The sequence below is a fragment of the Tamandua tetradactyla genome, chromosome 9 (genome assembly GCF_023851605.1).
Source record: "Tamandua tetradactyla isolate mTamTet1 chromosome 9, mTamTet1.pri, whole genome shotgun sequence".
Taxonomy (NCBI): domain Eukaryota; kingdom Metazoa; phylum Chordata; class Mammalia; order Pilosa; family Myrmecophagidae; genus Tamandua; species Tamandua tetradactyla.
In genome coordinates this window covers 64690138-64705729 of record NC_135335.1, presented here as the reverse complement: position 1 = coordinate 64705729, position 15592 = coordinate 64690138, and the positions used below count along the sequence as shown (strand labels likewise).

At 38.7% G+C, this 15592-nt stretch overlaps 1 protein-coding gene across 2 annotated transcripts in view; it reads right to left on the bottom strand.

Annotated features, from left to right (window-relative positions):
- The window catches only part of FBXL7 (F-box and leucine rich repeat protein 7), a 449123-nt gene that overhangs the window by 306758 nt on the left and 126773 nt on the right, over positions 1-15592 (bottom strand). For both annotated transcript variants that reach the window (XM_077116874.1, XM_077116875.1), the window contains exon 2: positions 12320-12409. In XM_077116874.1, coding sequence (XP_076972989.1) covers positions 12320-12409 — 90 coding nt within the window. The remainder of the gene's footprint in view (positions 1-12319; positions 12410-15592) is intronic.

Sequence of the window (15592 nt, the reverse complement as noted above, 5' to 3'; positions counted from 1 at the left end):
CTTCACTTTTTCAATTCCTTCAATCAGAATTTAGTAATTTGTATATCTCTGAAATGGGATGAATTCATTTCCCAGTCTCAGCCCTGTCCACCTCCAATCCAGCTAAAGAAAACACATAAGCTTTATAGTTTCCCAGTTTCTAGGAAAAAGAATAAAGCTTGCAAAAATAATATAAGGTCAAGGTTGGTTCTAGGACATTTCTTAAAAAAAAGCAAGAAAAAACAATATTATTTTTTCCTTTAGGAACGCTTTTCTAACATTTTCTTCATAACAAATCAGTAAACGTAACCATAAACACACACACACATGCACACACACACGGAAACCCAAGCAAGTTTTTTAAAAGAGCCAATTCAGCCAAATATTATGCCAATGAAATGAAACATTCTCCAATTTCATCAAAGAACCACAGATTCTAATTTGGTGCTCTCAGATAACAAGAGATGAAAAACTTACACAATTCAATTTATTGAGATTAAGGATTTAATAAAGTTAAATGGTGAGGGGGGACTTAAAATTGGGGTAGGAAGATGGAATAGCCCTAGAATTTTAGATTTCTAAATTTATCTCATTTAGTAATCGAAAAATGTAAAAAAAAGTTTCCTAGATAAACTGGTTATTTATAGAGCTAGAACTCATGGTGTTTGGGATTGAATTGTGCCCCTCAAAATGAGGTATTCAAGTCCTCATCTCTGGTTTCATGAATGTGATCATTTTTGGAAATAGAATCTTATGTTATTAATTAAGATGAGGCTGGGGGGTGCAAGGGTAGTTCAGTGGTAGAATTCTCACCTGCCATGCAGGCAACCCGGGTTTGATTCTCGGTCCATGCACCTCCCCCACAACAAACAAACAGAAACAAATAAGCAGAAACAAACAAAAATTCAACAAATGGTGCTGCAATAATGGGATAGTCACATGGAAAAATAATGGAATGTGACCTTGCCACATAGCAAACAAAAAAAAAAAATGAGGCCGAATTGGATCAGGCTGGGTTTTAATCCAATATGATTGGTGTCCTTATAAGGAGAGGAAATTTGGACACAGTCAGAAGACAGGCAGAGACAGAGAGAAAGAGGGGTGGGAAATGGTGCAGAGATTGAGTTATGCCACCAACTGCCAGCAAGCCACCGCCAGAGCCCTACCAACTCCAGAGGGTACACAATCCCACTGACACCTTGCTTTCAATCTTTCAGCTTCCAGAACTAGGAGGTAATTAATTCCCTTTTTGTTTTCAGGCCCCCAATCTGTGCTATTTTGCTATGGCATCACTATGGAACTAATACACACAGACAATCTAATAAACCTTTAGGCTTAAAAATATGAAAAGTAAAAAGTTAAAAACTCTAAATACTATCTTCTGTTCTGTCTGCCTTCCAACATGTCTATTCTGCTTAAAGAGGTTGTTTGTTCCTTTAAGACAAAAACTAAAAGCACATAATGACAACGATTCCCATGACAGGCTTCCAGTTTCCCTAAGCAGTAGCTTTTTTTCTAAACAGTAACCATAGCTCTCATATATTACTTTGGCTTTGCATAGCTTTTGAGATCATGGTCTTTATGACAAAAGTTGAAAAAGTTAATCAAGAAGGCTATTCTTTAAAATCTTGAGGAAGAACATACTTATTCAATAAACATGTTCTAAATGCTTACTACATGTTAAATATTATGGCATTAGACATTGGGCCTATAAAGCTGGGTAAAGCACAGATCCTTCCTCAAAGAAGTTCAATCAAGTGCAGAAATGAAACTATGGAGTTATTATTTGAAAGCAAGCACAAAACTCTCATGCAAGAGATATCTTCTTGTCATTGCTAAGGACCACATATGTCTGGATATAACTGGAGAACTGGTGGGGCAAGCCCATCAGAGGTTACCTGCTTGTTTGCCAAGTAGAAGGAAGTTCTAGAAACTTCATACCAAGAGAACAGTTGACCTCAGCTATACAATATTATAATTTGATAAAATCAGGATGAACTGGTACCTCAGCAAAACACGTTTTCTTCAGCTCCAGCATTACTAAAAGTGAGTCCACAGCACCAGAAGTCTTTTGCTCAATTCCCAGACTCACATCTTGATTGTATCTCTCCACTGAAGGACTCAGGACTTGTTGGAGTGTTACTGACCTGTGTCTTGGACAGGAAAGAAAATAGGACAGACAGGTCTGGAACATTCTTTCATGGCCCTAAAACAAGGGTTGTTTTACAGGTCTGAAAGACAATGCTGGAAGGGCAAACGACTTGCTTAGAAGTTTTCCAGAGAAGTGATAAAAAGTTAAACATCGAAGAGAGAATAGTTATATTAATTAGAACAATCTGGGTCCATAATTATATTCAAATGAGAAACATTAATAAGAATTCTAATAACAATCATATATAACACATATACTACAGAAGGTAAACATAACAGAATGCTTACATTTGTAGAAACTGCAGTAAGGGAGTGTGATTGATGGATTCTTCACAAGTTGACTTTATTTGTACCACCTAAGTAAGGTGACTACAAAAATGGGCATATAAATAATCTCAAAATTTAGCCCTTAACTATTCCCACAAGAATTCCACCCCAACCAAGCATTCTGTGGGTTTGGTAGGCTTTTCTAAAGATTTTCAGGGGCACAGGAAAGTGTCACCCACAAATAGGTAGTAACATAGCCCAGTTCCAAAATCCCTTCTTCTTCCTGTGCTTCTCCCTGTTCTCCTTCCTGGGTATTCCCTCCACCCCCTTTCTTTGAAGTTCAAAATCTCTGTGCTATGTAGAGAAATCCCCACACACCTATAACCCACTGCTCTAGTTTCCTACACTGCTGAAAGCACATACCATGAAATGGGTTGGCTTAACAATGGGAATTTATAGCTCACAGCTTTGAGGCTGAGAAAAACGTCTAAATCAAGGCATCATCAACGTGATGCCTTCCTCCTGAAGACCAGCTGCCAGCAACACTCAAATCCCGTCAAATAGCAAAGCATGTGGCAGGATCTGCTGGTCTATCCCTTCTCTTCCAGGTTTTGTAGCTTTCAGCTTCTTGCTTGCAGGGTTTTCTCCCTCTCTCCCTCTCTCTGTATTTATTGTGTTTAGAAAGGACTCCAGTAAGAGGATTAAGACCCATCCTGAATGAGGTGGGTCACACCTTAAACAAAGCAGCCTTGTCAAAAGGTCCTACTTACGATGGGTGCACACCCACAGGAATGAATTAAATTTAAGAGCATGATTTTCTGGGGCACATACAGTTCTAAAGTGCCACACTCACAGACTGTTCTTCCAAAGAACAAATGTCCTTCATCTCACCAGGCAATCTCACCTCCTCCTTAGCAAGGCAGCAGAAGTTAGACAGCAAAAAGTTTCCTGGTTAATAAAATAGTAACTGCAATACTATCTGCTTTCCACAGACTACACTCCTTATAACAATTCTTCAATCCTCTTTAAATTATTTAAACTAATTTCTAGATTGTATGTATATGATTCCCTCTGCAGCATAGATTCTCTTTTTCTTGTATGCTGTATGGCGGGGGTCACATTTCATTCTTTTTCCATGTGAATATCCCATTCTTGCAGCACCATATGTTGAATTTTTGTTTCTTTGCTTGTTTTGGGAAGTGCATGGGAATCAAACTCGGGCCTCCTGCACAGCAGGTGAGAATTCTACCACTGAATTACCCTTGCACCCCCTGCAGTGTGGATTTTTAAAGTTTTTTTTAAGTATTATCTGATGTCAAAAAATGCTCTTTGTCTCTCCAGTGCTTTTCTCTCATTATTTCTTAATCAGCCTAACAGCCTTGGGAAGTCAGGGGCTTCCTGAGGAAGTTAGTTTATCCTCAGGATGTTACTTCCTAGTCAAAGAGGAAGTAAACAGATGTGATACCCTACTTTTTAAGGTCAGATGGTGTCCAAGGATGGAAAGGGCAAATATTTCCAATGATGCCTGGTAAATTTGTCCTAAAGTACTCCGTACTTCCTTTTTCCTAAGGATGAGCTCTTAAGTCAGGCCCTTAGTTAAAACCTTGGAAATGACCTAAGGAAAGGCAGGTAGGCCATCGATGCATGTAATATCTTAGTGTTAGAGCCTATTCACCTCTGACGTCTCCGTACATAGGAGATCGTTGTAAAGCTAGTACAAAACACTTGCAGACACTCAGTAACTAAATGCTGTAGGTGCAAACTACATTTCCAAAGCATATTTTGAACCTCTTTAGAGCTGTCAGGGAGGAATATGTGTAGAAACCTCCACATTCCCCATGTGAGCCCAGATGAGTTCTCCCATTCCCTGACCCACCATGTGTATCTTCCTCTCCACCCTTCCACCTTCTATTCACCCCACAAAAATCTAATTCCCAGGCTTCCAGGAGGCCTTTTCCAACTCTTCCAAACCACACTTCTCTCCTTACTTCAACTATAAAACTTCTTGAGACCACTTGTCAATATATAATCCCTTACAGCCCTGAATGAACTGTTTCATAAATGTTTATTTCCCCCAATAATTGCCAAGGTTCTGGAATGGATGGATCTTGCCATAAAATCAAATTCCTTCAGAAGTCAAATGGTGAACAGAAAAATGGCGAGGGAAGCTAGTTTACGATATTAGGGAATGATGGGTTCCCGGAAGAGTTACAGGGATGTGCTCCACCCAAATCATTTATATAAAACTCAAAGCTATGTTTAAAACCTGTTGTGATGGTTGGGTTCTGGTGTCAACTTGACCAAATGATGATTCCCAGTTGTCTGGTCAGGCCTAACCATTACTGCAAGGATATTTCATAGCTGGTTGATAAACCAGAAGGCTGGTGTATTAAATCATCAGTCAGTTAAATGAATCTGTGGCTGACTACATCCGTGATCAACTCAGGTGCATCTCCCACAACGAGATAATCCAATCAGTGGAAAGCTTTAAAGGAAGAAGAGAGACATTTTCACTGCTTCTTTAGCCAGAGAGCCTCTCCTGTGGAGTTTTTTCTGACCCTTCTTTGCAGCTGCCAGCTTCACAATCTACCCTGCGGATTTTGGACTCATCCTTTCCACAGTTGTGTGAGACATCTTCATAAATCTCCTGCTGTTTCTGATCCTCTAGAGAACGCTGACTAACACAACTGTTGAAGGAGAAGAAAGTAAATCTGAGGATAGAATCCTCTGTACTGTGAGGTTAGACCTCCCGATTAACAGACATTTTGTATCAAGTACCTAAACAAACGTTTTGAACTTAGACTACATACTTTAATAAAGTCCCATTGAATTAAATTACTGACAAGATACCTTCAGAATGATCCAAGCTCTCATTACAAATATACTTAGCTGTAATTAGATGAAGAAGGATGTCTATGGTTGAAACTAGAAATTTTTTTAGTGCTTTCTTGCAAATGACAAAAGATTAACTGAAAGAAATAAACAGAATAATTCTTGGAGACTGGACTGAATATTGAAGATCTGATTTTTCTTTGCTCCCTCATTTATACGAAAGCATGAAGAGTCTCTGAATAACCTCAATTAGGCTTTACTTTAAGATGTTCTAAAACAAATTACACACAGAAATCTAATTTCCTTCTGAGACTATTATGTGACATTTTGGCCATTCTGTATGATCTACCTTGGAAGATAATTCGCTCAAGAAATTAAACTCAGTTTTTGCGTATGAGATGGTATTAAGGATTTTTCATTGTACATTTCTAGGCTTACATACCAATTTTTTGAATACCAAGCCTATGAGCTTTCCGCTGCTTAAAACAATCCTCGAATGCATATATGCACTTCTTTATTAAATTGGGCACACTGAATCTACAACATGCTGAAGTCTCCAGATGTAATTGGTGCAGTTTTTCAAAAGTTACCTAACTTCCAATTAGGCAGTAGCTTAAACAATAAAAGAAACTTGCTCAGGAAGCAGTGAATTGCTCATTTAATTACCAAAACACATTAAGCTTCCAGGGCTAAGCTTGCAAAGCTTTCCTAAATGATCTAGACATTTGCAGACATAGCTAAGTTTAAAACTTAATTTTTAAGGGCAAAACAAATCTTTATAGCAATCAGTCTTTGACTTCCACATACACAAAATAAAATCTCATAATATACCACATTTCTGATTTCAGGATATATCCTTACCCCTAACCCCATCTTCAAACCTTCCAAATTGGGTCGGATTTCATTTTATAATTATTTCAAAGAGATTTTTTCAGTGTCATTTTCTTTTTCTGTCTTTTCCTTTTTACCTTTTATTTCTTTTCCCATGTTATATGTTTTTTGACCCTATTTTTTCTTGTGTGATAGATTTTCATTCACCTGTAATAGCCTGCTTCAAGGTACATTTCCAATGAACATGCTCAGAGATCAATATCCTCCATTTACATACATTTCCAACTAAAGGATAATTCAATGGCTTAGTTTTAAAGGGAAAACAAGTAATATAACTTTGCTGTACTTTCACACCAAACACACTAACACTATAAACCCCATATCATGATTAACTTCAATTCCACTGCAGACATCAAGGCTGTCTGGTGCAGTCTGCTAAAGACATGGCTTACGGCAACTGCAAACCAACCCTTCAGCATTGCAGTGTAAAAGCAGCTTGGATTACTGACTTTTTCTTTTATAACTAATGATTTAAAGTTTATTTCTAGACTACACATGAATGACTAAAGTGTTTCTAAGTACAATATTGACAATCTAGACACTTTTATAAGTTGACATTTGAAAAAAGTACTTTTAAAGTATCCTTTGACACAAATGTATAAAATGATTAGGATGAACTTTTCAATAGCATCGTGTGCCAATTATAAAACAAGCATTAAGAACATATCTTGGTCAGCACATCAGGGCTCACAGCTCATCTTTGCCATTTGGTGGTTTTATGACTTAGGGGTGGACTTACTCTTTCTGAGTCTGAGTGTTGCCATGTGCCAAATGAAAACATTTATGTCTACTTCTCAATAGAACTGTAATGATGAGACAAAGGTGAATGCAAAACCGCCCATGAAAGCATTGGTGAGAGCCTGAAATTACAAGTGCCCCCAAAATGTTCATTGAATTTGTTGAATGGTCAAATATATCTACAAAGGCTTTTGGGAAATGGAATCTGCCTTGAGTTAAAAGTATCATATGTACATTGCTGGGTGATTCATTTGAATTTTGTTGGAGGAGCACACTCAGGAAGAGGTAGAAGGAAAATAATATAAGGAAGACAGAATAAAAACAAAGCCAGATGCTTGGGCATTTTCAAACTAACTCTAATGAGAATTGATCTAATTTTGGGCACTGAAAACATGAAAACTCAGGGTTAAATAAATAGACTGGCGATTTGAGGTTCCGTGGAAAGAATATCACCACAGATTCTGCACAAGTCAACTCCTTTCATGTGCCTCAAGGGAAACCCTTAAAAATGATCTACTTTCAGGGAGCTAATTAAACAGGTGATTTCAGAAAGTAGTATTAAAATAATCCAGTGACAGGCTATTTTTAAATTGTGAGCTGACTTAAAGATATCTGCTTACATCTCCAGGTAATAAGCGGACCTGCTCGTGTAGGTCATCTTTTGACGATTTGCAGCAGATTCTCTTCAACCCCTGACAATCATGATCTATTTTGGTTCAAAAAGCTTTCTCAAGCTCTTCTAAGAAGCTTGCTTCAGATCTGTAACCAACTCAAAACAGGCAGATAGAAATCAGGTATGCAAAAGAAAATTAAATCGCTTTGTGTTCACAAGGCAATAGCTATTTTAAAAGCAATGCTTCTTTTTCTAACTTGACTATCTCTTACCAGAACAATGGGGTATTGAGCCCCTGTGCAACAATATGTAAAGTGTGTAATATTGAGCAAATCTCATTTCCCTGTGCTACAGGTATTTCCCTGTAAAACAAGTGTTTTAGATAAGGAAACTGCCAATGCGCTTTGTAGTTAAGACCCTATGGTTTCATGGTTGTCTGGTTTGATAACCCTTGTTTAGAAATCATCTATCACATCTATAAATTGTCATACCAGTGAGTTCAAAATCTGATCTTGAATATGTTTAAACAGGAGCTGAATGAAATGGACTCTTCATAAGCCAATTAAACTTGACCTTTGAACTAACTGCTTCACCTCCCCAGCTCCAAAGAGGGCCGAGATGTGGAGTTGCCGCCCCCTTAAAGCCATAGTTCGGTAAAGCTCAATCTGCTATTTCTAGGGATCTTCTCCATGACCTAATATAATCTAATAGATTCTGCTTGCTCAAGGCTACCTATTGTGTGCTCTGGTCCAGCTATGAACTGGATGTGACTTTCACAGCTGGAGGTCAAAGGCCAATCTTTCCATTTCAGGACAGAACACTCTACGGATGAAAAGGACTGGAAAAAAGTAGAAGAGAAAGAATAGCAACACAACTGGAAAAAATTAAGCTGTGTCTTATGATGTTGGAATGCTGATTTTGTTGGAAAAGAAAATGGAAAGTTTCCAGCCTTCTACACTTGAACCCAAACCCCCTGCAGTGTCAGGAAATCAGGAACTTAAACTGTCACAAGAAATATAATAGGCTTTAAGAAAGCATATACCACTTATCAGGGAGAAAACCACCACTGGCTGCCAATTCCCCGAAAGGGGTTTGGCCTTGGAGTCACAAAATTAGATGCACAAAACTTTTATGGGAGACTCTGGAAAGGAACCCCTCCACCCCATCAACAAATGCCATCCTCTTAGAGACAGCAAACTACATTGTATCACCATCTGTCCCCACCATGCCTTAGGGACAGCCTTCTGACCTTGAATGGATTAGCTGGAACACTGAAAAGACAGAAAAGACAGCAGTCATTAGCATAGAAACAAACTTGCTGGAGTGAGTAAATGCTATGCCTCAACCAGTAGGACTGCGTACTGGAATATATAAAATCTGAGATAACATTAGAGACAATCCAGGAAAAGCTAAGGAAAAAATAATGTTTGGTAAACCTGTAGGTCTATCATCTCTCAAGGCTTCCAAAATATTATGAAAGCATCGATACTACAATAAGTACATTCTGACTAGGTGGGAAACTTTGGCCCCAGGACTCATTTTGACTTCACTCAGAGCATTGTGGGTGAAGCTTCCAGCCTGGCAGCCCCGCACTTCACAGAAGCTGTGCTTCACCCCCTTACGAGCTCTCTCAACCACTGTTCACGCTCTCCTCCCAGAGTCAGGAGGTGGTAGTTGAAAATAGTTCGTAATGATTTAAATACAATTCTCAAGGTCAGGCAGCAGCAGTTCCCAGACACCCTTTTCTTAATGCAAAAAATTTACTGATTTTTGGTCAAATTTACTGAGTCTTGCAATGCCACCACAATCAAAGTTCAGAACATTTTCATCCCCCTAATAAAATCCCTCCTGCCATTTACAAGTAATCCCCCTTCCCACCCCCAGCCTCAGGTTAAATGCATGGCCTTTTCTTTTCTCTACTCCCAAGTCTTCAGTTTGTTTACCACCTTGCATTGCATAAAGCTGTGGTCTGCATGTTTCTTGGAAAGGGACAATACCTGCACCATTAGATTAACGACCTTTTAGCAGTTGGGGACACACATACACAAATCAAGGAGGAAACTGACTGAATGCCTTCCCCATCCATCTCCAACACTACTGTTCTTGCAAAATACTTCTGACGCCAGCTATAAAAGGTATGGCCATGGTTTGCAAAGTCTACAGGGAAAATGAATGTTATCCTTCACAATATATATCATTTTTTATAAATCAGTATCCCACTCATCTTTGATCCTAAGGATCCTGCTTGGATTTCTTGAAGGTGATCTCGATGAATTCAGGGATGACAACATATAAAAGGATCAAGAAACTCAAGAAAATAACCATCATCAAACAGCTTCCAGAAAGCCACTTATACCACTCACCCAATATTTTCTTAACATCAAAGGTTAAATACAGGTCTAAAAAACAGGGGAAAGAGCATTTTAAAATGTGGTCCTCTGTAGCTCTGTAAGAAACGGGTAATCACCTTCTGCTTCTTTGCCAGGATATTGTGTACAGTGGTTACCTAGGGATTTCCCAGTAGGAGGAAATGTCCATTTCATGGCATAAATTCACCCTAAAGGTCAGAGAATCTGACTCTATAACCACTCATCCCGATGCACGATCCACAGTCCTGCTGTCTACACTCTGCAAACATTAGCACTGGCCACTGTGATTCCATTTTGCAAGCAGCAGCCTAATAATATGAGACCAACAATGCAGCAAACATTCCAGAAGTACATTCATGTAACTGATATCCATACCTAACATATTTTGCAATATTTTAATTTTTTTTGTTGATCTCAAGCATCTTAATAGCAATATAAATTCATATAGTCTTTACAAATTATTTTTAGCAAAATTTAGCACTTCTTTATTTTTTTACATTTCAGATACAGAAGGAAGGATATAGCATCTTTAATAGGGACAGAATTCTTTCATTTAAAAGCTGAGAAGAAATTCCATACTAATTTGACCTAGTTGCTAAAAATTCTGTTTCATATAAACATCATATTTTCTCATTTTTTCTCCCAATGCTACCCTCGGAATGACAAAAAAATACATTCTGACAAAACATAAAAAGCATTGGCTGGGCCTGGGCCAAAAGAATCCGCCCAAGGAAAGGCAAAATAAAATGAAAATGTTAAGTCCCTACAGGGTTTTTTGAGGGAAAAAAAAAAAAAGCAGACATTTAAAAATGCATGAATTCCCACAGATCCCTCACCCCCACAATGGAGCTCATATGGTTTAGTATTCTCTATGTTTGAAAAGGAGAGGAAGTAATAAAGGAGCTTACACCCAGAGAGGGAAATCAGAGGGATTATTTAACATATTTTTACTTTCTATTTTCACAACCACTCAAATTAGAGAAATCACTGTGACAGGAATGGCTGTAAAAAATACTGGAAAGAAGAGACAATCTTGCAAAAGACAGATTTGTGATTCGAGAGGATCTCAAACGAATTCAACAGAAGTGATTTCCACTGTGTTTCATGAGAATGGAGGCTTTAAAAGAAAATGTCTAGAATCAATTAACCAGGTTTGCATATTACCTTAACTGAATTTCAAAAAATGATCTAATGCCCATATTTGAATTAACAGGCAGAAAATTAAAACTGCATTGCTACCCGATGCTTCACTGCGCTAGAACACTCCAATCCATCTCCCTTACTATACTGGTGATTTATACCGAAACGTGCTCAGGCATTAAACACAAGAAAATGTAATCCAGTTGTAAAAGCTATTTATAAATCAACCTTGGTATAATTAATCCAAAGAAGTAATTCAATGCCACCTGAAACACACCAAATCAAAGAATAATCCTAAAACAAGATTTCCACTATTAAAGGTAAACCATCATCAACGCATGAATGGAACACAAGTCAAGAGAAACCAAACCACTGAGATAACCAACATCAGGCCATGTCTGTCTGAGTGAGCTTCCCAGTTTTGCAAGCAGCAGCAATACAGCTTCAGAATAAAGGTGGAAAATGTGCTTCCACAATACTCTGCACCTTTCAGGAAAGTAGGAACTATGCAATGTCATGAAAATAAGCCAGCATCCCAAATAGAGCCTTTTACTACAAACGTCATTGGCCTCTCACACTGGAACCCCACACAACAGTGAGTTCCAAAAGGACTCCTCTTCAGAAGGAAGTCATTTCATTGTGTGGAACATAAACATAGAAATTGTTGATTCCATACCTGGGTCAACTTTCCACTGAATAAGTACTAAAGAAACAAATATTTCCACACTCAAACAAGTGCACAATAACCCGAAGCTTCTCAAATATTAGGAAGGAACTGAATTCCAACATGCATTGCTACATATAGTTAAATTCCTCACCAAGCATACCAGCAAGCAATCTTTGTCCTGAAAGGCAGAACTTTCCACTTATTCTCTAAATAATCAAACAATACAACTCTTCTATTTCCAAATTTTGGTGATTAATTCAAGTTGGAGGAAATATTTCACTATGGCCTTCCCATTTTCAGAATCCTTAATTCCAGGCATGAATTGTGAACTACCCCATAAGGACTTTACAATCATACTCTTTTCTAGGTTAAAAAAATAAGATATATAACATCATAAATGCTTCCCATAAGTAAACCTATCATATTTTCACAAAGTACCAGCATTTGCCTTAGATTTGAGAGATTTAAATCCCATCAAATCAGCTGTAATGGATACTAGCAGCAGTGCAACAAAAAAGAAACCCGGGAGACCCCCTCTGCCTTCTCATTTTTAAGAATCTCACATGCTCCCACTCAGTAGAACAGAATTAAGCCCCACACATTTTATTTGTCTTCCAAAAATAGCCAGTGTTGTGCAGGGAAGGCTAGAGATAATGAAAACCAGATGCCTACCTTCACTGGTAGCCACATTCTTCTGTGCTTTGGTCGGCGTGTGATCTGTACTTGAACTCACGTCGGATGAGATGCTTGAGCTGCCTTTGCCTAGAGAAAACAGAAATGAGCAGTTTTTGAGTTTTTTAATTTCAGAACTGGACCATACTTTCTACTCTGTCCCATACAAAGCCAAATCTCTGAGAAAGGATCTCTAATACAAATAATGGGGTTTAGTCAGATTTTTGCCTTATGCATTAACTATCTTTTGGGGAAATAGCTGACCCATGTTATAGTAGAATAAAATTCTATTACAAGAGGGCTTGTCTATAAACCCAGACAAGATTATTATAAAACAGAGTCAAATATGATAATCTAATCTCATTTTGACATTCATGTGAAGAATGTACACACGGGAAACACATCAACGCATTATTTTTTTTTTATTTGCACCTCTAAACTATACATTTCTCAGTAAAGCAAATAAGGAAATCTAACAAGGAAGCATTTTCAGAGGAAAAAAGAGCCCGCTGGTTCCAGAGTTGCATCATCTTAAAAAACAATGTCTCTGTTTCAGTAGGTCCTTTCTTTAAAAACACTTCACCTTTCTGAGGCTGTGGTTCTGAACCATGGTTACTCCTCCCCCCAAGGGGACACTCAGTAACATCTGGTGTCATTTTCACTTGTTGCAGCTGTTTGGGGGAGTGCTTGCTACTGGCACGTTGCAGGGAGAGACCAGGAACATTGCTCAACATCCTATAATGCACAGGAGAGTCCCCCCTTCCCCCACAATGAAGTATTATCCAGCCAAAAACATCAAGTGTACAGAGGCTAACAAACCCTGATCTGAAAACTCTTAACTCAATTGAGGGCTGAGTTTCCACTCTTCTAAATTTTAATATAATTTTATACAACTTAAGTATTGCTGAACATTCTCCAAATGTCACCTGGAAGTCTACAAATATGAACCACACTCACTGCCCAGTAAGGGAAGTGCTTAAGGACTGGGATGGACAGAATTCTAAGGCAGCCCCCACAAGCTCCCATTCCTGATACCCATGCCTTTAGGTCATCTCCTTCTCTTGACTGTGGGTAGAACCTTCAACTTCTATCTAGCCAACAGAATTTGCTACAAAATAATTAAACCCTGAATAAACTGAGTTTAAGATAATCTGAGAGATTATCCTGGAGGGCCTGACCTTAATTAGGTAACCTTTAAAAGGTCTAGAGGAGGAAGGAGACACCCTGCTGCTAACCTCGAAGAAGCAAGCCACCATGAGATCTACAGGTGCAAGGTAATGAATTCTGCCAACAACCACATAAGCACGGAAGGGACCCCAAGCCTCACATGGGACTGCCATCTTGGCCAACAGCTTCATGGTAGCTTAGTGAGATCCTGAGCAGAGGACCCAGTGAGCTGTGTCCTGACTCCTGACTAAAGGAAGCGATATGAAAATACATGTATGTCATCTTAAGCCACCACATTTATGGAGATTTGTTATGCAGCAATAGGTGACTAATACAATGGCCAACTATCACACGGATGAACTCTTTCCACTTCATAAGTTCTGATAGAAACTTTAAAAGGAACTGAAAAACACTTTGCCAACAGCCTTCCATGTCCAGTGGTAGACTACTCAGCAAACTTACAGTCTGAACATGCTGTCTAGAAAAGCACAAATGGGTCCAGACTGAAAGAACTTCAGTGTTTTGTTTGCTTTTGTTAAGGTAACTGAACAATCTGAGCTTGTGGGTGCTATCATCTAAGCAAGGAAGAAAACTGGCCACTGCTTCCTCCCACTACTGCCCACTGTTTCTGTGATGTCTGGCTCGGCAACAGGCTTGATATTGCTCCTATCATCTCCATCCACTTCAGCTCCTCCTCCCTCCAAGCAAGCTATGATAAGGCAGTAACTCTCCATCAGCCTGTGTGCAGACAGACTTTGTGCATTGGCTGTGGGTGCCATCTGCCATGGCTCACCTTTGGAGGTGGGTAGTATGGTGGGGCAATTTCTGAGTTAGAAGTACGTCAGCTTGGTCTTAGATCTGTTGTCCTCCCAAATTCTTTGAACATGGGCACTCACTTCTTTTGCAGGAGGTGAAATTTCCACATCTAGGAGGGGACTATTTGGACTGAGTGATACCTGGCAGCTCAAATATTCTATGACTCTGAGCCCATTGCAGTACTCCTCCAACCGGGGTAATGCACAGAGTCTAATCTTTAATGGGGCAAAAAACATTGTGCACTACCAATGTAGTACAGGCTTAAATTATTTTTATTATATTGTTACTTAGTGATGCACAAATGGAAAACAAGAAATAAACTCCATATGTTCTTGCTCTGATTCAACAATAAAACAAAAAGAAAATAACTAAGTGCAAAAACAATACAACCCATAAAATTCAAATTAACAGCATCAATTTAACATGGCAGATGATGTTATTTTGTCGAGATTAAATTGCCTTTCAAAACGCAAATATAATCCTGGCTGGTAAAGCCAATGTCCTCTTGATTCAGGCATGTTCACATTATGCTGGCTAAAAGGACCCAAGCTGCCCACCATTGACAGCGAGGGGTCCTTCCACCTCAGGCAGCCCAGTGCATGACTCAGCCTCCCTTGGCCTGACTAAATCAATCACATTTTTTAAGTCCGCTTTTCTTTTCTTCTCATCAGTCCACAGCGATTAAAGGTGGGCTCCTTCTTAAAAAGACAGAGGCTGAATATTGAGCTCTTGCATCTTATTAAAGCTTCTCCAGTCCCTATGGCAGTGTTTCTCGAACTTATTTTCATTATTTCCCCCATGGAGATTTCTTAACAACATTTTTTTCCTAATCATATCTCCCTATGAAATTATAATACCATAGATATACTATATGTCTGTCTCTATGCCATACATCTATCTGTGCTTTATACGTAAAATGCTTTGGGTATGCAAGGATAGTTCAGTGGTAGAATACTTGCCTGTCATGTAGGAGACCCAGGTTTAATCCCCAGTCTATGAACTTCCCAAAAAACAAATAAGCAAAAACAAACAAACAAACAAAAATCTAACAAGTGCTGCTACAATAACAGGATACTCACACAGAAAGAATGAAATGTGACCCTGTCATACAGCAAACAAACAAACAAAAAAAACCAGTAAAATATTTTGCCCCCCATCCTGGAACTAATTTTTATCCCCTTAGGGGCAATATCCCCACTGAGAAAGTATGGCCCATTGCTAAGCAAACCATTTTTTAAATGGCTGAGAATTAGAAGAATTAAGTAACCAAGAAAAGCAAGAAAATAATGA